Below are 25,569 nucleotides of genomic sequence, written 5' to 3'. Positions count from 1 at the left end.
CCTCTTCAGATGGCCTTGAAGCACTCAGAGTTGGGCAACTTGTTAGGATTGGCTAGAGGATGTGGGTTATTACAAAAAGGTTTGGCAAATGCACATAAGACAGACCGATTGTATAAATTTTCCTGTCTTGTAAGAATAGGCATAATTATTTGGGAAGGTGGAACAAATGGACAAGTTCAGAAATTTGTTTTTTCCTGAGATTTGTGGGGAAGGGAATGCCCACAAGCCTATTTTAAGATACACATCATAGTTTTCCATATCAAAATGGCAGAAAATGGTACTTCTGTTTTTTTGCAATTACGATGAAGGACTGTTAACCAAGGAGGGGCCAAAAGTGCACCTGGGGCATGAGATTTGTGACTCCTGATATAATCCCACTGATTGCTTGGCAACTGTTGGGAGGACAATAATATTTCCCTCATGAGCTTCTGGTTGATTAGTGCTGAAAACGAAGGCTAGATTTTACTGTGAGAAGACAGTGCATTTACCAAATCTAAAGCTATCTCACTCAAACCCAGAGGTGGTATTCAGCAGGTTCTGACCAGTTCTGGAGAACCGGTAGCGGAAATTTTGAGTAATTCGGAGAACCAGCAAATACCACCTCTGACTGGCTGGGTCTTCTTTGGTTGCCCTGCACAGGAGAACGGAGGTGGAAATCAGGTTAGTGGGGTGGGGAGGGAATGGGATTTTGCAGTATCGTTCCCCTGCCACGCCCACCAAGCCACGCCCACAGAACTGGTAGTAAAAAAAAATATGAATCCCACCACTGCTCAAGCCTAATACATACCATCCAGACCATTATATAGGAAAAGGCTGCAATCCAGAGTGTAGATGAAGCAAAAGTGACCAAGAACCACTTCTCCCAGTAGGGTTTGCTACAGTTGGGCACCGTGAAGTATAAGAGCAAAGATAGAGGCCAGGTGAAGAGCCACTTGATAATTTCTATTATGCCAGCTATAAAAATAAATCAATGCATTTTATAGGGTCCAAAGAAATTTACTTGCACTTCTTATGCCACACTTTTTATAAATAATCAAAGCTATGCTAAAAACAGCAGTGGAGAATATGGTTAGTCAAAATATAGAAATCTGAGTAATTCAGGTCAGCAAACTTTCATATATTTCAACATTTTTGAAATTTCTTCTAGAGTCCATAGACCTGTGACATTATTCATTGGAAGGGGAACACATAAATCTAATATAGATTTACAGGATGTTACAGGATTTTATAAGATTTTCCCCTAAAAGATGAGAAGGCAATTTGGTGCTAGACAAAATTTTTAGAACCGCAAGGTCCACAATCCCATTCTTGCTGGGGTTGGTGGAAACTGAAGTCTAAAACATCTGGGGGGAACACCAGGCTGCCTATCTTAACCCAAAAGGGAAAAAAGTAAATTAAGCTGTCAAATCCTACAAAGCCCTGAATATAGAAAAGAATATCTGGCATTTATTATTCCCCCTTTTCCTACAGGGCGTCAAAGAATACAATTATTTAAGGCCAGTAAGTTAATTTGAATTAATTTTATCTGCATGGGAAAAGAATTGAAGAGAAAGTTTATGAAGGTACATTACTTGTTATACTCTGTTGTTCTAATACCATAAAACACAATAAAGTAAATATCTCCAAATTAGATATTTCAACTTTAAGGAATGATGAAAGACAAGGATTTGAAATGTTAAGGAAAGATACAGTAGGTAGAAATACAGGAATTTCTTACATGGTGGATCAAAAGGAGTGTAAGGGCCATGGTCATCGTCATCATCTTCTTCCTCCTCCTCCTCCTCCTCATCATTCTCATTGTTTTCATTGTCATCATTTTCATTCTCTGTTTCATTGCCACCCTCCGCAGCCTCTTCATCTCTTCTGGTTCCATTTGTGCTTCCTTTAGCAGAGTTGCTGAGCCCTGATCCATTCTCCATGGTATGTTTGAAAGGGACCTTGATGGCTATCTCTGATTCTCCATTGGTATACACTCGGCTATTGATTAATCTTTGTCTCTGGAAGAAAACAAAACTAAAGTGAAATCTGCAGGTATTTTAAAAACATAAATAAACCAAATGAAAAGACAAAGAGATGTGCAAAACCAAATGACCAAATTATTTGTTCAAAAATATTTGGCTGATGCCAGTAATGTAATCAGGACATTGTGATTTTAAAGCATATGTAACTTTTATTGATGCCTTAAGCCTTGTATACTCATTCCTTGAGATGCATATAAAATGCTGAATTCAATAGCACTTGAATAGACAGGGAATGTTTTATTTTTAAATACTTATTAATCTTTTAGCTTTAAATATGTTTGCAAATAACCAGATATTCAGTGCAGATTGACTTTTGAGGAACCTGAACTTTTATCAGAGCTCCAAAGTCTAATGATGCCATCCCAAGGACAAAGATTCTGGAAGAGTATGGGAGGAGTCAGATTATTACATGCCATATCAAATTCTAGTTTGCCAGGAATTTACATCCTGCTGATCCAAACACTCCTTTTTGTGTCCTGTTATAACTGAGTGCAGCAAGCAGACTCAAAATATAGTGCTTTTACTTGTTATATGAACAACAAATTCCGGTTAGTATAACGTTACCAAGATACAAATGAAGACTTCTGGGTTAAATAGACATCTCCACAAGCAAGAGAAACTTAGGACTGAGCAGCAGATAACATTCTTTTACTGCTTTCTTCCTGCTAAGATAATACTTTCTGAGCAAGATGAAAGGAAGCAAAAGCAACATACAGTTAATAGTTGGAGTAAGAGAAAAGGTGAGTTATAACATTTGAATAAAACTTAGTAAATACCTCATTGATCAACATGCGACTGGCCATGGAGAGCCGGGTCCTGGGAGGAAAGTGACTTGTGATCATAATCCGTAGTCCAGCCTCTGAAAAGGACAGCTGGTGTGGATATGCAGAGAGCAACTCATCCACCATGATCACAGAGGCTTTGCGGTGGAAATTTCCTTAAAAAATAATTAACAAAATTGGAAGGAAAATGTCTTTTGCATCATCAATTTTTCTTATCTGAAATTTCTATAATTTATGGTATTTTTTGACAATTCCATTTAACATTTTAGTAGCATCTCCCTAATTTTTAGAAACATACAATAATTAATTCTGAAAAATCTACATGTATTAAATCCATTCACCACTTTCTTTTGCCTCTATTATCATATTTTTCTATCTGCTCATATTAGCCAAATATATTTTTGATAAGCACTACAACATTTAGATCAGAGGTCTCCAAACTTGGCAACTTTAAGACTTGTGGACTTCAACTCCCAGAATTCCTCAACCAGCCAAAGGCCACAAAGTTGCCAAGAATGGCGATGTCTGATTTAGATATTTATATATAATTTATGACAGAAAAATAAATTGTAGATAACTTTAAAATGATAATTTATGGATATTTACCAGAAGTATATGGATGCTTAATTTTTATAAATTACAGATTTTTACCATTCTTAACTAGTTACGGACTACAACAATAATCCACTATGCTCTCAACATTGATCTATATTTTATGCCACATGGTAAGCTAAAAATGTAACAAATTGCAAAAGATTTAAAGTTATTGTTTCAGCCATTCAGACTCCTAATGTAAACAGCAGCTTAGTTTTACAAAGCAGAACATAATAGAGGATTGTCCTCCAGATACTTTTTCTTACTAAACCTAAAAAGACATGTGGGAGGAGACACGGTAAAGAGAGGAATGGGAAAGAGGATGTAAGATTGCTCAGTTATTTCCACTATAAGCAGGAAAAGCTGAGTAATTTGTTAGCTCTCTGGCTGCGAGCAAATGAAGCTTGGCTTCTTCATCAGATTTGAAAACTGGCTGTTAAAGACAGTGAGAATGGACTAATTTTGCCTCTTCGCTTTATTTTATTTAAGACCTTCCTATCTCATTCTTCAGCTAAACCTGAAAGAGCATCTAAAGTAATGATTAAAGGAATGCTTAATGACAACAGAAAAACAGTTTACTTATTGTATAAAAATTAAATATATAAAAGCTGAATATCTAAAAATGAATACAGGATAGAATAGAAATGAACTATTTCCAAATTGTATTCAATGTGACTTAATTTACAGTGAGATAGTGATACGAATCAGTGCCAGAATATGAATAATCTAAAATAGTTTATAAAAGAAAATTCAGTTTGTTCAACTAGCACTAGATCTTTATACAGTTAATAGAAAAAATTATATACCACATGAGGCTAGTAAAATATTTTAAAATCTGCTGAGAAAAAAATGACTCTACTGCACTCATAAAACCAATCTTCCTTCCTTCCTTCCTTCCTTCCTTCCTTCCTTCCTTCCTTCCTTCCTTCCTTCCTTCCTTCCATCCATCCATCCATCCATCCATCCATCCTCTGCTTGGAATTCTCATTGAAATTGATTTATATTACAATTATGTTCAGTGGAGTGGGTAGAAGAAAGTCTAATTTTATCTCAATCAGTTGTGCCCAATGGTTGCTATGTGCAGCAAATAACAGCTTTGGAGTTGGGACTTGTAAATGAGGGTCCATATTATTGTTATTGATTGGTAAATAAAATGGGAAATCCCATAGATGAAATTCAATTGGATCAAAAATAATGCCTAGATGGCCCCAAGTTTCTAGCTTATTGAATATTAGAGTTCTACAAGTAAGTAGGTTGACTTACTGGAACAGTTACCTTTCTTTAGTAATACCACTGTAGCATCACAATTGCTGTTGTCATCCATCTCTGTATTATTTGCTAATCCGTTCACCATATTTGTTACATTCTTTGTCCTCCGTTCAAACATATGCTGAAGATTGGCATTAAATCTACACAAAGAGGAAAGAATTAAGAATTATTTTAGGCACTGTCAAGATGCTATATGACCCCTGGTCTCATTTCAGATTCCTGACTGAATGTGGTGGGGAAAACAGCAGTGCAGCTACTTTTGAATTATTGCTTGGGATGGCCCAGACAACTTTCATTTGGAATCCTGCAACCTTTTACTTTACTGATAAAGAATGCTTCCTATTGGGGTACCTTCATGAGGCCCAGTATTTGATGTTTTGCCCAATTTCATGATAAAAGGAATCAGTTTGGCTCCAGCTGGCCCTATAACTTGTCCTTCATTTTAAGTAGCTTGTTTTGTGATATGAGGATGTCTCATGGTGAAGTTCCCCATAATTTCACTTGTCCTGCCAATTGAATCAAATTTTAACCTAGTTCAGAAGTTACTGCTTTGTTCACATTTTTATTCCCTTTTGATATTAAGGGTCTGATTATGCAGAACCTTGACACTATTCTCTCCTAGTTTTGGCATGCTTTGTGATTATCTTGGGAGTCAGAGTTCTACTCACGGATAGGTAAATCCTGCTTATAAATTTACAGTTTATGTTGAAAATGAGCAAAAATATTTTTTGTAAAGTAAAAATAATGCATATGATAAAACCTGTAGGAACAATTTTCTATGACTTATATTAACATTCACTGATCTCAGAACAGTTAAGCCAAGTCAGACCTGCTTAATACCTGGACAGGAGCTACCAATAAATGCAGGGCTATAAATTAGACTTGGCTGTAAAGGAGACAAAAGCAAATGGCTTCTATATTGTTGCCAAGATAACTTCACGGACACGTCTAAGTAGTCATCAAGAGCAGAATTCAGCTTGCAGAAATCTTGGCCTTTGCTTTATTTGATGTACATGGATGGAAAATAGAGCCCTATCTATTTACTTACTTATTTCCCATATTTCTATACTATATTTACATATCGAGCTCTTTTGTTTCCTTCAATAATCTTCTGTTTGTCTATTCTACAAAACATTCTATGTAACAACTTTTTTCCCCCTAGCTGTGGGCTAATAATGAGACAGGCTGCAATATGGATAGATTTGCCATATCTGGATTGCAGAAGGTCAGATGATCACAAGGTTGAAACAAATAAGACACAGAAAATGCTAAATCTTTTTTGCTGCCTTGCAGGTGACCAGTTTTTTTCTCATATTTTACTAATATGAGAGTAGGATGAGCAATGACAGAAAGTGGAGAAGCCAGGAAAAAAAACCCTCCAAGATGTCTCTGCTAATTAAAATGGGACGATATAACTGCCAAAATATACAAAAATTGCACTATATTGAGGAGAAGCTTTCAAGCAGATGCAAAAGGACATTGTAGAAGCTGTATGTAACCCAAATTTTTCTAAGATAAAATAACATGGAATAATAAATAGGTCGGGACCTATTATACTTACTTCATGATAAGAATGTAGATGAAGTACATCAGCACTAGGATTAAAGACTCCCACCTGTGATCAGCCAAGGAGGAAAAAAGAGAAAAACAATAAGAAGCACAGTTCCATGACTATGATTGCCTTCTCTTCTGAAATTCAGGCCAACGACACAAGGAAGGGTGAATGATGACAAGTGTTGAGCATAGAGGGCAAGATACCTTCTAATAATAATATTGCTTATGGAGAGTGAGATGCCACCTGATGGTACAAGGAGAAATCTGGGGTATCAAAAATGAAGCATAGCTCATCATAACCATTCACTAAAAACTGCAGTACAATTCCTTATTACCAAACTCCTCTTTATAAATGTGAACTTGCCATTACATTAAGGTTGGTTGAGAGAATTTATTTGATCCTGATGGGTGATCTAAAAGTCCTGGCAAAGACTTTTTTCACTTTTAATTTTAAAAAATATTTAGACAAATCATTGTATTGTTTAGTTTTTCTACGGGATGGAAATTGGTCCCTGAGCTGCTTAGCAGAACACTGGTTTTCCTTACTTTTCTTAATTGGCAAATGACAACCGTGCTACTTACCAAGCAACTTTTTCATCATAAATAAACTGAGGAAAAAAATGGAAAAATAAGTATTACTGTGTAGAACTGCTAATTAAATATCTACTGCTTTTTAAAAAAAGAATATCATATTTCAGCATTTTATGCTAGCTCTGTAACCCAAATTCTTCTACACATTTCATTCTTTCAGACTGTTTAAGCATTTGTAATGTAGAACTCCACACATTACATGAATTTTTTGTTTTAAATTAACATGTGAATTAGAGCAGAAAGACAGAGTTTAGATAAATCCGTTATATTTATAAATACCATTTCAGAGTTCAAGTTTCCAATTTAACTATCCAAAAGCAATTTATTTAATTTTAAATAAAATGTATATATTAGATCATATAGAGAAGCAAATAAGTGTGATATAAAATTTTGTTAAGTAGTTGTACATGCAACACATATGACTCTCCACTTTGCACTGTGATCTTCACGTGAAGAACTCAGCTGGACAAATAGCTAGTCATATGGCATCTTTCGGAATAGTGCCATTATTTTCATATTTTGTAAATACATAAAATTGGAATAGTATGTCATACATCCACCTTTCTCTTGATGTCACTTTATACACACAAATCCATTCTGAATGTGGGAAAACTTCCTAAGATTGAAACCTTCCATCTCCATATTAAAATCACAGTCCCTGATTCTAGCAGCTCCTTCAGCAATCAACATGTAGCTCTATTCCTCTTGTGGGAAGTAGACCAGAAAGGAGCTTTCCTCTACATGACCACCAGGGGGCACTCACATTCTGTGCTTCTACTTCACTTCTGTTCTTTTTCTTTCAGATGTGCCTATAATGATGCTAGCAAATTAAAAAGTGCCTGGAAATGAATATTTGGGAGTACTATTTGCATGTTTACATTTCTGGCTTTCTACTTCATTTATAGTTAGCTGGTTAAAAATATACATTATCTGTTTGTTCTTTACTTATCACCTGTAACTACAGGCCTCATTATGAAGTAACATACAGGAGGGGAAACATATTCACGCAATAATAAAATATCATAGCAGAGGTAGACGGCAAAAATTGATTTCTGATTTCACAACCTTCCTTTTTTGCCACCTGAATTTGGCTAAAGATTCCTAGAATATTATATGACAATGGAAAAAAAGAAAATGCTCCTGTACAGTCCTTAACCAGAGTGTGGTGCTCCTAACTAGAAAATGAACTAATGTCCAGATCTCCATTGTACTAGGTGGCTGCAATGGTTTCTTTTGCCACTTCCACTCCCTGGGCCATGCATGCTTTCCTGGTCCTGCTTTGGCTTTGCTTGAGCAGAGCCTAATTCTGCTACGGAATTATTTTGCATGAGCCCAAAGAAGGCACAATTCCTTAAGGTGTCAAGGGATTAAAGTGAATGTGTCTGTTAAAGCAGACTCCCTTGTTTTTTTTCCAGGCTTGGCAAGAGGCTGGAGAAAAAAGGGGGAAAGGGACTGTTTTAATCAACAGTAGCGCAGCATTATGCTTATTTGAGGCTTCTAAGCACTTCTTCCACCTTACTTGTGCACAGCTCTACTTTCCCTTTCAAAATTTCCATATGAGATATGGAATAAAGAAAACAAAGCAGAGAAAGTATTGAGGACACAGCAGCAAACAACTTAAGGAAGGAGAATAAAGTAATCCCATTGAGTGGTGAGAGACACCACCTCCTGTACTTGAAATATTACAATCATGATTCATACAATTTATTCTTAACTATCAGCATCATGCAGAGTAATATTAGCACCTTCAAAATGCAACCAATCACTTTCTCACTATACAAATAACAGCTATATAAATATTCAATGTAAGTAGTATTGAACCTGCATATTGATCTTCCATGTCAATTGGATGGGAATTTCAGTCACTAAGCAATGCAGTCAATAAAGTGCAACTGCTTTGTGCTGGAAATCCATGCAGTCCCAGTTGTCATCATTAAGTTAATGTCCCAGTTGTTAGGCATGGCAACTTTCTGCCGGCTTCCCACGACCAAGGAAATTCTAAGCTCCAAGCCCTACAGGGTGGGGAGGGACCAAGGGGATGCTTGTGGATGCATGGGAGGAGATTTGTGAGGGTGTCGGAACCTCTTGGATTTTCAGCCCCAGAATCAAGAAGCTTCTGAAACTCTGGGAGTGAAAATCTAAAAATTCTGCTTGGATTTTGGCACAGGGCATCTCCAATCAGTCTTTAGACCCTGGGAGCTGGCTGAAAAACATCCCATGCCAAAATCCTAATTGGATTTCAAGATGAAGCTTTGTCATCCAGTCCTTAGAGATGAATAGGAGGCTTCTCAACTCTGGGCTCTGGCTGAAAATACCCCCGTGCCAAAATCATGCTTGGAGGCAACATATCTGACCTTCCCTTCTGGCTTCCCCATTGATTTTCTAGGGAAGCCAGCAGGGAAGATTACAAATGGCATTCACATGATCACAGGGCATTTGGCAACCGGTTGTAAGTGCAGATGAGCTGCCAAGTGCTCAGGTCACATGTCCACAGGGGGACTGCACTTTCCATAACTTCAGGGACCAGTTGTAAGTCCCTTCATTCAGCACTGTTATAACTTTGAAGGATTGCTGAAGGAATGGTCAGAGGTCAAGGACTACCTGTCCAATATCAGAAAGGAAATGATTTCTTGAATAAATCGCCAGCCCATACCAAATATACCACAAACAACAATACAAACATACTTCTCAAAATGGAACGTTATTATTTAAATCTAAAACTAATACATTACAATTTTTAAAAGAGAGACATAAAGCCTTTTAGTCTATATAATGTAATACTTTAAACTGGTTAACAAAGCAGAATAAAACTATAATATTCCTACAGAAACTCCTGGAAGAGATAGGTGCTATATAATATGTAATGTCTGGCAGATTGTACTATCCCCTTTTCCTTGCAAAAATGCTACCCACTGGTAGATGGGGATTGGTATCTTGTTAGAGGAAAATCATTTTACTTTCAGAATTCCAATTTCTGAGATCCTGAAGGAATAAGGGTAAGTAATGATCCCTATATTTAATACACAACCAGTATTCAATTGCATTATGTGCCAGATTAACTTTTTCACCTGCCCCACAAACTTTTGCACTGGGTTTCTTGGAATCTCAAGATATTATTAAGAAAATCCCAGGTCAGATAATAAACGATACAGAATCATGCAATATAAAATAATCTCTTTTACTTTTACAATATTCTGTGAAAGAATTTGACTTTCAGGCAGTTGCCTGTAGGTTCGCAACCCAGCTGAAATCATGAGAATATGCTAGCTGTACCAGGTAGTGCTACTCACTATAGTAACAATATGTTGAATTTATTTACATAAAAGACTCATGTAGATATGGCTTGCAAAAATCATGACTGCCACTAAATAGCAGCAAAGAGATAAATAGACACCTTGTTTTTTGTCATCAACTAGCATTAATCCAGATTTTGGCAGCCCAGAATTGTAGCCCTACTTGAAAGTACACAAGTACAATAATGTTCTTAGGCTACCATTTTAGAGCCATTGTTATAGAACATACTAATGACTAAGGTCATGCACAAGTGTGATTTCTGTCTTCATAAATTCAAGCTGATACCCTGAGACATACAGTATATCTTAAAAGATATCTCAAGTCTTCGCCTTTCAGACCTCCATAAAACTGAGTTAATCCAAAGGGTCTGTTGGTGTCACCCAATGTGTTTATTTTCGTGACATTTATAATTTTAATTCCTATTGTAGACATTTTATTTAAATGCTTGCTTTTCTTGTAATTACTGTAAATTGCTGAAAGACTGACAATTGCAGCTGGCATGAATAGGGTAAATAAAATACAACAGGAAATAAACATCTAAAGATGGAAAGGAAGGGATAACAACTATCTCTGCTGTAAATAGCACAAAATAATGTATTGGCAATTCACAAAACAAATTTTATGTCAATGTTCAATTATTAAGACATATTTTCTGAATGACAACGTAGGTTTTAAGATTTCAGAATGTATACTATTTGCTTTACATACTAACATTTGGTATGTTCAATACAGCTGTGGCTATCTAAAACTGAAGACTCACATTCTAAAGTTTTGAAACAAGCATTTTCAGATCACAATGGACAAAATCTAAACAGTTTTAATCTAAATCACTAAAGGATAAAGTCAAAATTGTTAAGGAGTGTGACTTGCATTCAATTAAATGGAATGTCCAGAAGAGCAAAACTATCAATATATACTGGTAAAAACATCTATCATTACAAAAACCTTACAAAATAGAAAAATCAACACTCTTTTGTTTGTTAAGGGCAGTCAGAGACTGAGTTCATATCACATTCTTATCCAAGGCCAAATTAACCATGGCTTATTCAATTGTGGATTTGTACAATACATCTAATCGTAAATTAGCTATGCAAACTGGGCATATACACAAATGCAAACCAAAATTTTATTGGTTAGGTCAGTATGACATGCGTACATACACAACCAAAAATCTTTAATTAGGAGAATAACCACTTACCAAAATAAGTGCAGCAACTGAGCAGGTATAATACACTGAATCTCTCAAGAGGCTCCAAGAAGACAGTACAACTATCTGAGAAAAAAAGCAAAAAGCAAATGAATTGGTGAGAATAAACTTTGCATCAAAAACAAATAGCAAGAAAGGGGTTTTAGAATAATTTGGAACTTTGGGTGCTGTTTCCCTTATACAATTATTCACTATGAGAGATCTGAAAAGGTTGCCATTTTGAAATCCAAGTTTACTTCAAAGAAAAATACCTAGTTCCACACAACAAGAGATTAGGTCTCTATTCTGATTTGTGATTTAGCTTTGAGTTCAAAGGGAATCAGGGCATTTTAGGCCAGATTTTTACTTTTCTGAAGCAAGTTCTGCCCGGCTCTGTCTTAATTGAAAGCCTTCTCCAACGCTGTGCACCCCGATTTTCAATTCCAGAGCATTGCTCCACTGCAAATGCTGGCTGTGCAACATTCTCTCTGTCTCTCTCTCTCTTACATATGCACACAAACATGGCAGGGATTGACGTTAGTTGTATAAAATATTGATAGAAAGGATACTGGTTTCCTAAATGATAGCGAGCTTTGGGATGGGTAGCAAGCTAATAGGCAAATGGGCTCAGGGGAACTGACAAGGCAGCCCAGCAGTCAGCTAGAGCAGGGGTCGCCAACCTTTTGGACCTCAGGGACCACCAAACTCATAATTTTAAATCCCAGGGACCACTAACCGGTTATGTGGGCGTGGCCTAATTTGTGGGTGTGGTTTGGTGATCATGTGACTGGCTGGGCATGGTTTGTATGTAAATATTATAAATATGTATATAAATATTGAATCTTTTATAAAAAAAGAACAACTTTTACTCAAAATCAGGCAAAGCAGGCAGGCAGATTGAGTTGCTCACAGAATCACAGATTCATTCAGAGATCTATCTATCTGCCATTGGCTAGCTCAGTCTGTCACATAAAATTTGCCTGCAAGCAAACTCACAAAATTAACTCACAACACACCATGTATGTAAATATTGATTTTTTTATAATAAAAAGAGCAACTTTTACCCAAAATCAGGCAAAGCAGGCAGGCAGATTGAGTTGCTCACAGAATCATTCAGTGATCTATCTATCTGCTATCGGCTAGCTCAGTCCATCACATAAAATTTGTTTGCCGTGAGTCTGCACTGAATAATAGAACCTTCAGTCCTAAGGGAGGTTCGGCTGTGCTTAAAAGCAGAGCCAAAGATCTAAAGACTAGCTAGAAAGCAATAAATCCAACAATTTCCTGCTTCCTAGCTAATCTAAATCTCCTGGCACAGCAGAACAGATGATGGTCGGAAAAAGGAAAAATAGCAATTTTGCAGGCAAGTTTGCCAGGTAAGGAGTGAGTGGGCAGGGAGGGTTCCTGTGGGCCATGTGGGCTGCGCATCCTTGTGTTTCTGCGCATCCTGGATTAATTGCTTTGGAGGTAAGATTTCTCTGTGGCCCACCAGAATTTTCTCACGGCCCACCAGTAGGGCGTGGCCCACCAGTTGGTGACTGCTGAGCTAGAGCAAAGGTCTCCAACCTCCAAAACTGGCTGAGGAATTCTGGGAGTTGAAGTCCACAAGTCTTAAAGTTGCCAAGGTTGGAGTTCCCCTGAGTTAGAGGGACTGGGGAGAAGCAGATCTCTGTACATTGTATCTGGGAATGCTCGCAAACCTGCATAATGAGATGTCCATGACAGGTCTTGCTGACTGAGGCTAGTTTGTCAGTTTGGCTTGGGAGATACTGTTGTGTAAAAGAGGGGGCAGGAGAGCAAGAAGATGAGGCACTGGTAGAGAAATGTCCCCCCCCCTTCCCTGTGTAAATGGGTCGGTCTGTCCTACCTTTCTTCAGACTTGGAGTAGACCCATCACAGTTATTCATTGGGGACTGGCTTCTCTGGTTTGGGGGCTGAACAATGGCTCAGCTTTTAGAAAGGAAACACACGCCTCTGAAAGGGATGGGTTTTTTTCTGAGAATCCTCACAGCAAGAAGAGAATTCTTTTTCCCCCTGAAACCATGTTCCAGAAGTAGGAACAAGTCAGGGCAGACTATCCCATACCAAGTATGTGTCAAACTATTTCTGAATCTGACCTTGGATGTGGACCAAGAGATCACTTATGAACATGTATGAACATTTATGGGGGGTAGGGAGGGAATGATTATGCCAGCAATCAGAAAGAGATTTATGATCATTAGTAACGGATTTATTATTGCTGCTGGCATCTTTGTTTTAGTGAAAACTGAAAATTGACCCCTGTAGACTCCTTTGCTTTTCCTTCTTTAATGCTAGAAAAGAGGAACACTTTTCCTCTAAGAAACTAAACTATATATGTTTAAGCATTGAGATGACAAATCAGATGACATCTGGAAAAAATTCAATTTTTGAATGCTGATTGATATAGATTCACACAAGCTAAAAAACACAATATATAAAGAAATCATGTGCCTCCAATTCATTCCTTGTAATGCTAATAAATGTTTCAATTCTTCATAAAATGAAGCTTTCCGAAATATGAATACCTCTGATTTGCAAGGATTTGATTCATTATATCAACACAGGTTTCTTATTGCCCCATTGCTGTTTCATTTTGCCACTGCATTAAGGCGAGGCTTTGAGTTATTGTCATCAAATTCCAAATCGCTCTGTGGGCTGTAGTACTAGGATGTTTCAAGTCAGTTTGGCGGTAATATATTTCACACTAGCTGTAGAATTCTGATTCCATACAAGAATGTATTTTTTAAAGTTTATTTAGTGGCATGAATCAAGACTATTTTATTTATTATTTAAAATAACCCTGCATTATTTACAACATTTAGTGCATTTAGTACATCATATGCTGCAAACGTTTTCAGAGAGTATTTTCTACCAAAACAATCACACCCAAAATCATTTTAAAGGGTATAGCAAGTTCATGTAAACAATCATGATAAAAGAGATCAAAGACTGAATCCATTTGAATTACTTGGAGTTGGTAAAATGCAGAACAGGAGAACAGAAACAGCATTTGAATTATCGCTGCTCAAAGAATATTTGGCACAAATACATTGGGCAGAACCCCCACGCCACCACTCAGGCCCCCCAACTATGCATCTAGCCATCTATCAGATTTCTTTCTTAAATGGTAGTTTAGTTTAATAAAGTTTATATGACCCATAATCTGCAAATTAAAACCAGGGAGGAGATTCTGTTGGCCAAACCTGCTGTAGTTGTGGATCCTTCACTGTCTATTTCTATGTTGCTAAATATTACATTTCTTTTACATAAAATTAGTACTTCCTTGCCCTGGAATGACTTACTGCTTTGCAAGAGTTAGTGCTCTTTGGTGCTAACAATACTTTATGGATATAACAGATAAAATTGCTATTGGGAATAATGTGAGGGCTCTTCCTTGATCCTAGCCACAGCATGCCCTGATGTCATCCTCTCATGCTTAGCTCATAACTGAGGCAACTTACATGGTCTTCAACTACTTTGGTTTCAACACAGTATTTTTGCCATGTGTGTGATATGGCATGCTTTCCTGATAATAGGATTGCTAATCTGTTCAGGGGGATGGTATCTATCCAAACTCTACTGGCCCTTTTTATTCTGTCACTTTAACACTGCCATTTCTTTGCAGCCAATAACAGAGTCTGCTTGCTACCTATTACCTCTTTCCATTTCATCCCAAAAGCCCTTCTTTACCTTCTATCTCTCCGTAGGGTATTTTTGAACCAAGGTATAGTGCATTCAATCTTTGTTCAGAAATAGCCCAGCTGACAGCAGCAGCACTGCAGAGCTCTTTCCTCCTTTAGCCTTGTACCTCCTCTACGTTGGTTATCTGTCAGCTGGGCATGAATAGATCTTAACTACCTTCTGTTTCACCTTTAAAAAGATATAGGTTGCCCATATACTCCAAAGGTTCAGGAGTGCCTGAAAGTAAAAATGGTGACTGTGCTCATGTGATACAAAGGCTTTTGGGATATGAAAATACTGAGATGAAATGAGGTTTCCAGTTGCTAAAATAAACATATGGAAAGCTTCAGATGGATTATTCGTTCCAAAGTATTTGTTTATAGGACTCAAGTGACTGCCATTACTTCCAGAGCCAAACAGAAGATAAAAGATAGGCATTGTTTAAAAAGTGCTTTAGTCAGGTATGAAATCGGTACATGATTATTGCAAAATTATTCTTGTGTAATTGCTTTTTTTTTGTTTCCAAAGTTTTTTATTTTTATTTTACATACATATCAATGTGTGAACAATATTGACACCTGGGTGTTTTACATTTTATATCCAATAACATATTAATAATCATGTTAACTATTCCCCCCATAATTTTATTTCATTCTAGCATTAATACACATCCTTATATTCCATTATAGTCTCCTATTCATTTATATATTCAATATTTCATTATATTGGTTCTTTTATGCTAATCCTCATGTTATTCAAATATACTTAATATCACCCTCATTCGAATTCTAGTTTCCATTCTTTTTCTTACATCATCTTATTATTAAGGAAATGTATACCATTATTTCCCCCCTCTCCAATTCCATCCCAGTTCTAACTTTCAGTTATGCCACTACAGTTCCCAAGAATATTCCTTAATATTTTTTTAATATAACTTTTCATTCATCAAATATATCCTTCCTTTTACCACAAATAAAACACCAGTAATCATATTTAGTACACTTGACAAGTTCTTATAACTCTACTAATAATAATCCTATTCATATTAAATCACCACTTTAACAATCATTCAAATTCCATTTCATATATTCCATTGTTCCCCCTCTCTCTTATTTCCAACCCTATTCTGGCTTTAATTATATCTTTGTTATATTGGAGGAAGAAGAAAAGATAAAAGTAAATTTAAAAAGAGCCAAACAGAATAATACCATTATCTCTTTTTTTTTTGTTTTAAGGTAATAAACATACTCTTTTTAGCTCGCCTCCTATAATCCTCTCTCAAATCTTTATCCCTGTCTACTTCTACATTGTAACCTGTCATTTTAAACCTTTTCTCCTTCTCCATCCTGTTTCATTGTCTAATTTTCAAAATATCTGCTCTTGCTTTTATTCCTCTCTCTGGGGAGTCATTTTACAATTTTATTACCCTATTTAATACATCTAACAAATCCTTATAATTCTGTTAATAATAATCCTATTCATATTAAATTCCAAACTTCCATTATTTAATTAATCAATATTTCAATACATTATTTTTATGCTAATCACTACATTAACTATCATTCAAATTCCATTTCATATATCCATTATTCCCCCTCTCACTAATTTCCAACCTTATTCTAAATTTAATTATATCTTTATTATATTGGAGAGAGAAGAAAAGGAAAAATAAATTTAAAAAGGATAAAGTTTTTATTTAGCCATTGTCTTTATTTGTTTTAATGTGTTAAACATTCTCTTCATAGCTCTCTTCCCATATTCCTCTCTCAAATCTTTGTCCCTTTCTGCCTCCATACCTGTCATTTTAAACTTTTTTCCCTTCTCCACCCCGTTCCATTGTCTAACTTTCAAAATGTCTGTCCTTTCTTTTATCTCTCTCTCAGGGGAATCATTTTGCAATTTTATTTCCTCTTTCCACTCCATACTCTCCTTTCTGCTTATTACATCCATTATTATTATATTTATTGTCTCTTCATTCTCATCATCATAGTCTGTCGATTTTTTTCTGTGTTCTCTTCTGATCCTCTAATTAATTCCTCTTCTTCTTGTGCGTCTTGCTTGCTCCTTTCCAGCTTTTTCTCTATGCTCTGCATTTTATTAAGAACTCTTTCCCAGCTGTCCTTAATATCCTTAAATATCGATGCCACTTCTGCCCAGTTCCCATTTTGTTCTTGCTGGTAAGACATCTCATTTAATTTCTTTTAATGTTTTTTTTAAGTCAATAATCCAAATATCCAAAGACAAGTCAGATATCCATGCCAAAATCAGTTCTCACAAAGTTTAAAGTTCTTATATCTTATTTTCAGTCCTTTTGTTAAAACTTTCAAAGTCACTTCAGTATTAATTTCTGCTTCTTGGGAATATCTTGTTTGCTGGTGACACAGTTAAATCCTGTTATTTTAGACAGTTTTCAATTTTAAAGTATCAATCCAAAATAGTAAAAAATCCAATTTTCAAAATATCTGGTTCCAATATTTTAATATGCTTCTGTAAAACAATATTTATCCTCTTTGAAATTCCAATTTTCTGTATTTACTATGTTCCAAAAATTGCCTTCTCCTCTCCTTTTTTCCCTTTTCGGTTTTTAGAATTTTTCTCTTGGTGCTTATACCGCCGCTTTTAATGTAACAATGAGATCCTTTTTTCCTGGCAAAAACTTTTGGGGGTAAATTTTAAATATTTCTTCTCACCCAGCTCCATATATCACCCACTTTCTCCTCTCCTGCACAATGCTTCAGTGTTCACGGCTGTTGCGACTCTGTGGTGGCCATTTTGACCAGCCTCTTCTCACTGCGGGTTACAAACTCTGGGGTTATACAGAGGAGTTGCATTCCCCTCTGGGGCCTCACAGAGCACCCCTCCACAGCTTCACCGCCCCTCCAAGGTGATTTTCGGCTCCTTTTGGAGCCCACAAACAGCTGAAGACCAGCGCAGGAACGGAGCTCTCCCTTCTCTGCTACGGGGTTCGTTGTGACATCAACTGGAAGTCAATCTTGTGTAATTTCTGTGATGATGCAAAGGGCAGTTCGTTTCTTAAATTATCTTTCTTGGATGGTCTGATTGGGATAATTTTAGTTTCAAATGCCATTTACATTTCCATCTAATGCCATTTATAATAGTTTCCTTTATTATCCTGGTTATATGATTCTGCTACTCTGCATGAACACACAAACAAGCAACTATCTCTCCAACAAGGCATGGCATGTGTGAAAAGAGATATAAAATGTCAAGAAAATTCCACTGAGAATTTCCCTTACAGTAGACCTCAGTTTCTCCCCTGTTTCAGAATTTAACTGAAAAAACTGCACCTCTACCCATCCCCATGTTTCGTTTAGGCTGCAACTCCTTTTTATCTTTTAAAATACTGCATGTGTTTTTCCATAATACTTACATATTTTTTTTACTGGAGTTGGTGCTATCAGGATAATTAATCCATCAATTTTTGCTACACATTTGCTGGACTAGCTTTTTTTTTCTTTATTTCTTTCTTTTTCTTTTTGAAAAATAGAAGTTTGATTCTAAAGAAGGTATATTATAACCAGACATCTACCAAATGTATCTAGGATAAATTCTTAAATTTCTTTCTTCCTTTTGCTTTCCTGAAGGAAAGAAAAGCCTTTTTTTAAAAGAAATCCTTGTTGATTTTGAGAGGTTTCTCATCTAGTCTGAACAAATATTCAGGTGCCACATTTTGTTAGGATGAATGGAACAGCTATACCAATAGAAAATTTGAGTATTAATATTTTTTCTCCTGAATTTAATTCTCTTCCCTGTATGAATCATCAACTAGACAGATAGTACTGTAATAGCCACTAAATATGGCATAATGCTTCATGCTTCACTAATCTCCTGACCAAATTACTATAATGCATTATATATGGGTCTAATTTCAAAAGTAGTTGAAAATATGATTGTCAGAATTTTACCTTCTGGAATCAGATAGAATTCAAGAAACTGGAAATTATCCCTAATGTGCTAATTAGTTTGGTATTCAAATACTTAAAGAAGCACCTTTCACTATGGTGAAGAGCAACAATTATTTTGGACTATAAGATAGAGACCTAAATATTTATATATATTTAGTTATTAAGCTATTTATATGGCCACTCATCTTGCTACTGCCACTCTGAGTGGCTGTCAGTGCATTAAAATTCCCAAACAGTAACAATCTCAGTAAGTAAAAAAAGAATTAAAACAAGGGTCACTATACCATGTATCAGAAATTCAAAGAGATTCTTTCATCTGGCAAATCCATAGTCAAAAAAGCAAGAGATTACTTAACATCCTGCCCAAATGCCTGAGGGAAAATCAAGGTCTTTAGAAGTTGGAGCCATTCAGATTTCTTCTTGCATGACTCTTTCGGTAGCTGACTTCAAAAAAGAGTCATCTTGCAAAAGAGTCCAGGGGTCTGGCATTTCTTTAGGTGATGCTTTAAAAGTTTGTATTACACTGATTCATTACAAAAAAATTCTAGTGATCTCTTATTGTACTTAAAAGAAACTTGCTACTGCATTCCTATAAGAATTCCTGTATTCCTTGCTGCTTGAAAAAACACTGAATGGAATTCAGTAAGGTTTTTGTTTTAGGCTAAATCTTGTAGCATTTTCATTATCCCAAAGCCAATTTTATGGAAATTCTCTTCATATTCTCTCAACTAATTATTTCAGCAATGGATAAGGAAAAAAAGTTGTTTATACCTACATTAGCATATATTGATCCAAAGATAAGCAAATTTATGGATGAACAAAAGTTTAACCATCCTCTTACAGATAACTTCCTTCTGATAACAATGTGGATATATTCACATAGTTTCCATGGCAGCAGTGTGGAAGTGGTTTGCTTTACCCAGAAGGCAATGCGTGCTGCCCCCCAACACCTCCTACGCATGCACGTGGGACTCCCATGCGCACCATGCATCTCTGCGAATGAGCATGATTCCTCTGTGCGCCATGCATCTCTGTGCATGCATGTGCATCTTCCATGCACCCACGCACCCCATGCATGCGCGCCAGATACCCGACAATCAGCTGTTGGGCAGAAGCATGCACGCATGTGCAGTGGGGCTCTTCCAGGCGACCTCTCGCTTGCCGGCAGAAATGGCTCTGCGTGCCACTTCCGGCATGTGTACCATAGGTTCGCCATCATGGACCTATACTGTATATGAACCATTTTGCACCTCACAACCATTTTGTGAGGTTTAGATAGTGGTTTTGGTAACAAAGAGATCAGGGACAAGTGATTTTTGGACACACCATTCTCATTCTGTACAGGTTAAAAGGAGTTTTAGAAATGTTTTTGAATTCCATGAATTGCCTTACCTGTCCTGCAAATAGGCCACAAACCCCAATTATGCACAGGATGTTGAATACTGCAGAGCCAACAATGGTTCCAACACCTACATCTCCTTTTGTGATAAACACACCTGGTGATGGGGGATAATTTCAAAGTGTTATCAAAAGGCAGACAAAATTTCTGATCATGAATTAGAACTATGCAGAGTTGAACTGCAGGAAAAAAAAGTATAATCTTTAAACTTTGATTAAAGCAGAGAACATATGCAGAATTACAAATGCAGCCAGATGTGGTTTTTGCCTGATAAAATAAAGTGAATTACAACAACATTTATGCAAGGATTTCTCAATATTATTCAAAACCCACAGAGCCCTAACCAACATATGTCTGGAAGTAAGATGGTGGAATAAGCTACCATGTGCATTTTTTAACCAGATAAATGAGGCAAAGTTGGGGGGCAAAGATGAGGCATAGGGGGAATGAGTCCTGCTCCCAGCCATTCTTGCAAATAAACTCTTAAAATGTGACTTTCCTTATATCCAGTCTACAAGTAGTCCTCAATTTATGACTACAATTGGGACTGTCATTAAGTTGTTACAATTGTAAAGTGAGACGTCACATGATTGGACCTGATTTTACAACCATTTTTTCAGCAGTTTTGTTAAGTGAATCAGGCAACTGTTAAACCAATCCAGTTCGCCAATTGACGTTGCTTGTTGGAAACTGGCTGGGAAGGTCACAAATTGCTATTTCATGTCTACAGGAAGCTGCAACTGTTCATAAATGTGAGCATCCAAATTGGGATTACGGGACCATGGGGGGTTGGTATGATGGTCGTAACTTTGAGGATAGATCATATGTCACTTTTTCCCCAGGCTGCTCTAACTTTGAACTCTCATGAAATGAAAGGACTATTTGTACAGCATTTTCCTCTTGAATGTAATAATATGTATAGGGCTTCTCAGATTTGGGTGGGACTGAAAATATATTCAGGAAAAGCTGCATACATGAAAAGCTGCTGAAATGTGTAAATGAAATTATTCTGTTTTCTCCATATAAAGCATGGTACAACATTGGAAGTGTAAAGTCTCACGGTTTTTAAACTGCACCTTTGATAGACGTGAGCGGGAAGCTTTAGTATAGACCTAAGAATGCTGGACAGGTTGTTCCAACTGCATACTTCACTACAGCAACGACCCCCACCAAAGTGAGCTGCTCCCTGCATGGCAGGAGTTCTGGCAAGGAGTCCTGTGCAAACATTCCATAATAAAGGCGTTTAACAGCCCTGCCTGCTGCTCTGGCTTTTCTCTCTTTGTGACCACACAGAAGATGCTCCAGTGAAATTTACCATGAGAAAGACTGGAAGAGCTGAGTTCCCTTCACCTGATCCATCCTTCCCGAAATCAGATGCTGGAATGTAAGGGTTCCCTCTTTCAGAAGACTGCTGGTGGTGGACAGTACAATATTTTCTCTGTATTCTTGCAACCAATCTGGCCTTCCCATCTGTTACATATTCAGATGACTCCTATTAAAAATGCTTATGCTGTTTTCATTCAGCTGCCATTTCAATACAGTTCATTTACCTCCAATAAAATAAAATAAAGAAGCCTTCTAAGCCAGCTCTGTCCACCTCTCTTGCATTTCAGGCAGAGGTGCTTAATGAATGCAAGGCATGTGCTCTGTTAGTTACTACCACTTTCATGAGCTGGCTTCTCACCCCATTTCAAACGCCACATATCAAAGTAATGACCAGTTGACTAATGAACTGTTCTTCCCATCCCTTTTAATGTAACCTAACAGCAAAGTTAGCAGTTGAAAGCATAGGATTATGTATTAATTAAGGCTCCTCTGTTTTGGCATTTTGGCGGTTGTTCCAAATATAGACTTTTCCTAATTAACAGACTTCTGCTAATAACCATGCATAGATTTTTCAGAGTCTGAATGTTGTTGACTTCAAGCAAGATTCCATTTCATCGTATGGGACAATTATTCTGTCACTTTTTCTGCCACAAACATTTTCTCTTCCATCAGCATTAGCTAGTTTGAGGGACACACATATTTTAGCAAAGCAGGAACATAGCCAAAAATAGTAATTCTTATTTTCACAAATGTTAGTGGTTAGAAGTTAGTGGTTTTGTTACCTATCACAGATGTAAACAGCTCCGGAGCAGAACTGCCAGCTGCCATGAATGTTGCCCCTGCCACATCTTCACTGAGGTGCAAGCGCTGTGGAGGGAAGGGAAAAATCATTGATTGACTGATATGACTTTAAAACCTCTTTTAATGTTTCTCAAGGCATAATAAGGGAGATAACAAAAATGAAAAACACATTTAAATTGTAGTTAAAACATCTAAGTAGCTGTCATATCAATCAAATATTAGATGAGAAGCAAAGGACATCTAATACCTGCCTAAGGATGGATTACACGGCTTGTCAAGGGTGGAACTCCAGAATTGGTTGAGCCATTTTCTTCATTCATGCACTTTTCCAGTAACATCAACTTCACAGATCTAGACTGATGACTGAGTATGCATTTTTCCTTAGGCTAGCTGTACTGGTACCGATTGAGGAGCGGGAAGTTTGATTTGGTTATCACTTATCTGTTTCCTAAAATATTCTATTTTTGCTCTGTCCTACTGAATGGCAGTTCCTACCAACTTCAATTTGCATGTTTTAAAGTTATCCTGAGCATTTTTTTTGTTTGGAATGAAACAAATACAGAAAATTTTGTAATCAGAAAGTTTGTACACATGCCCAGTATTATATTTATTTTATAAATGTGCAATATTCCTTAAATGATCCTGCATATGCATTCAGATGAGACTGTACTTTTAAACAGTAATCAACAACCTACAGTCTATTCAGTCCTGCAAACCACTTCTTAAAAAAAATCCTGGAGCCCTTGACTGTGTCATCAAAACCTGATGGCAAATATTTTTAAAAAGTGGTATGAGGGTGAGGATGCTATTAGACTAGGAATAAAATAAAAGGGTTATGTAGTTTTGGAATAAGTTTAATATATTGGAATTATGTAAATGTTGGACCTCAAGAAAAGATACAGAAAGATACAGTTATATTTGTATAAATATAAGAGAAATGAAAATCTCTCCAATGGGACTTTTTAAATTTAAACAATTCAATTCAGATCAGGGCAAACAAACATATCACACAGTTAAAACTGTTTGCACCAGAATTACACTGTTGGATATACTGTAGCTCATATTTTTATAAACACTTTCTAATGTCAGACCTTCTAGACAATCACAATCCTTGTACAATTTAAGTGTTTAAAAAGCTAATTCCCTGCTGCAGTTCTTTTCAAATAACTGAAAAGCGCATGGAGAAAAACAGATAGGGAACTGCTGGTACAGAGTATTACACACATTTAATAGCTTAACTGTGTTTGGAATACTGTGTACTCTACCACTTCAGTAATTTTCCATTTAAAAAAACACATGTCAATTTGAAAAAAAAATACCTAAAAGGGGACAAATAAAACAACATGGAAATTAGGAAAAATATGTGTTTTTTATTTAAAAACTTAGAATAGGGAAATGTACACTTCATTGCGCTTATGGGTTACTCTTCTACATGTTCACTGGAATTCTGCAATGCTTCAGAATCAATTATGCTCTTGTAACATGCCAAAATGCCAAGGTAACATCTGTTGGTCACTTATTAAATCAGCTGTGTCGTTTTCCATATCAGCCATGTGCTTTTGGCAACAGATATGGGTGTATTAATGAATTACTGGGTGGGGCCACATTCATTCTTTAGATGCTTCAAAGCAACTTGCAGAATTGAATCTGAAGCTTGTACAGCCTTTAAGTTTAATATGATAGGGGGCATTTACAAGGAACTAGACATACTCAGAATGGAGAATTTTTCCCCCATGTGTATTAGCCTTAACCTCCATATTCAGTGATCATAAAGCAGTCAAGGCTATTCTCCTTATGTTTCTCACTGATAAAAGAAGTACAAAGTAGGAAATGGTATAAGCATACAGATGTTCAGGAAACCTCTACTATAAATATGAAAAATGTAAAATAAGAAATGAAATATGATTAAATGCAAAACATGATGATGTATGCATTTCAATAAACATGGAAAACTATTTTAGCACATACTTACTTCACAAATTTTTTCCAATGAAGGAACAAAGAAATCATCACAGATAATAGCCAAAGCGTAGAACATGTAGACAGCCTAAATAAACAAAAAGCATTCCATTGAGACAAGGGAATTTTGATCATGATATTTTCTCATTTCATTCTATTAAAAGAGCTAAAAGCACATTTATCTATTTTTTTAATACTAAAGAGGAAAGACACTATTTAACTGAGCTCAACTCATTGGTATGTCTACTTTGTTTTCTTGATAATAATATGATTAAAAAATTGTTATGACCAAAGGCAGACAGAAAAAAATATTGAATCTTTGATAGCAGTATAGAAGTTGTTTTCCATTGCATCCCTCTGGGATGTTTCTCTGTCTTCCCAGTTTAGTCTACAGCTGAGGAATGCCCTAAATATGGAAAAAGGTCCAAACCTACTCCATTTCTAACCCCAAACAAGGGCAGATGGGTGCATATTTGATTGGGTTAATAATGCCTGGTTTTCTTACAGGAAGAATATGAACACTGTACTCTATAGTCCAGTGCAGGAAGCTGAAATGAGTAACAGACTTCTCTCAACAACCTCCCTTAATAGTAAGCTGTTGAGGGAAGTTGTTGAGAGAACTCCTATTACACATTTCAGCTCCCTGAATAGGACGCCCTGCACAGAACAACTCTTCCTGCTATAAAACCAGGAATTATTAACCCAATCAGATATGCACCTGCATGCCCATTTCTCTGCAGGGAAAATGGGTGGGTGAGTATCTGCATGTGTGTAAAAACAACTCTGTATATTTTCAAACATGTTTTAATTCTTTCCTTAATTCAGGCCATGTTCTAAGAACTGGTGGTATAAATCTGCATTATCGCTTTTGGTATAATCTTGAAGCAATCACTGATAGGCAAGGCGACACAGACTCTGTCCACCTATCAGCTCCAAAATATGAAACTGGTTTCTTTGTTCCCGAATGATAATCAATCCTAAATTGTTTATGCTGACTGTCTGAGCAATTAGAAGAATTACCCTTAGAAGAAACACCACTTTGCTTTTACCATCCTTGCTTCTTCCTTCCCAGATGGATCCAACACTTGTGGATCATCAGTGTTTTATTATAGTATGCACTGTATTAACACCAAGGGAAGGCACTATGCAGATTGCACCTAATTAC

At 36.6% G+C, this 25,569-nt stretch overlaps 1 protein-coding gene across 3 annotated transcripts in view; it reads right to left on the bottom strand.

Moving 5' to 3' along the window:
* SLC24A3 (solute carrier family 24 member 3) overlaps positions 1 to 25,569 on the bottom strand; it is a 183,567-nt gene that overhangs the window by 23,286 nt on the left and 134,712 nt on the right. For 2 of the 3 annotated variants that reach the window (XM_026672544.2, XM_087961080.1), the window contains exons 4-13: positions 24,418 to 24,492; positions 22,427 to 22,511; positions 20,312 to 20,415; positions 11,304 to 11,378; positions 6,803 to 6,828; positions 6,228 to 6,281; positions 4,661 to 4,806; positions 2,798 to 2,958; positions 1,718 to 1,997; positions 788 to 954 (exon numbers count right to left, since the gene is read on the bottom strand). In XM_026672544.2, coding sequence (XP_026528329.2) covers positions 788 to 954; positions 1,718 to 1,997; positions 2,798 to 2,958; positions 4,661 to 4,806; positions 6,228 to 6,281; positions 6,803 to 6,828; positions 11,304 to 11,378; positions 20,312 to 20,415; positions 22,427 to 22,511; positions 24,418 to 24,492 — 1,173 coding nt within the window. The remainder of the gene's footprint in view (positions 1 to 787; positions 955 to 1,717; positions 1,998 to 2,797; positions 2,959 to 4,660; positions 4,807 to 6,227; positions 6,282 to 6,802; positions 6,829 to 11,303; positions 11,379 to 20,311; positions 20,416 to 22,426; positions 22,512 to 24,417; positions 24,493 to 25,569) is intronic. The other variant, XM_087961079.1, reaches the window with a different exon arrangement.

The sequence above is a fragment of the Notechis scutatus genome, chromosome 3 (assembly GCF_049901735.1).
Source record: "Notechis scutatus isolate UNSWTSFEM ecotype Mainland chromosome 3, rNotScu1.2, whole genome shotgun sequence".
In the NCBI taxonomy this organism is placed as follows: domain Eukaryota; kingdom Metazoa; phylum Chordata; class Lepidosauria; order Squamata; family Elapidae; genus Notechis; species Notechis scutatus.
The sequence above is the reverse complement of the archived record's forward strand: the minus strand, read 5'-3'. Positions and strand labels throughout refer to the sequence as shown.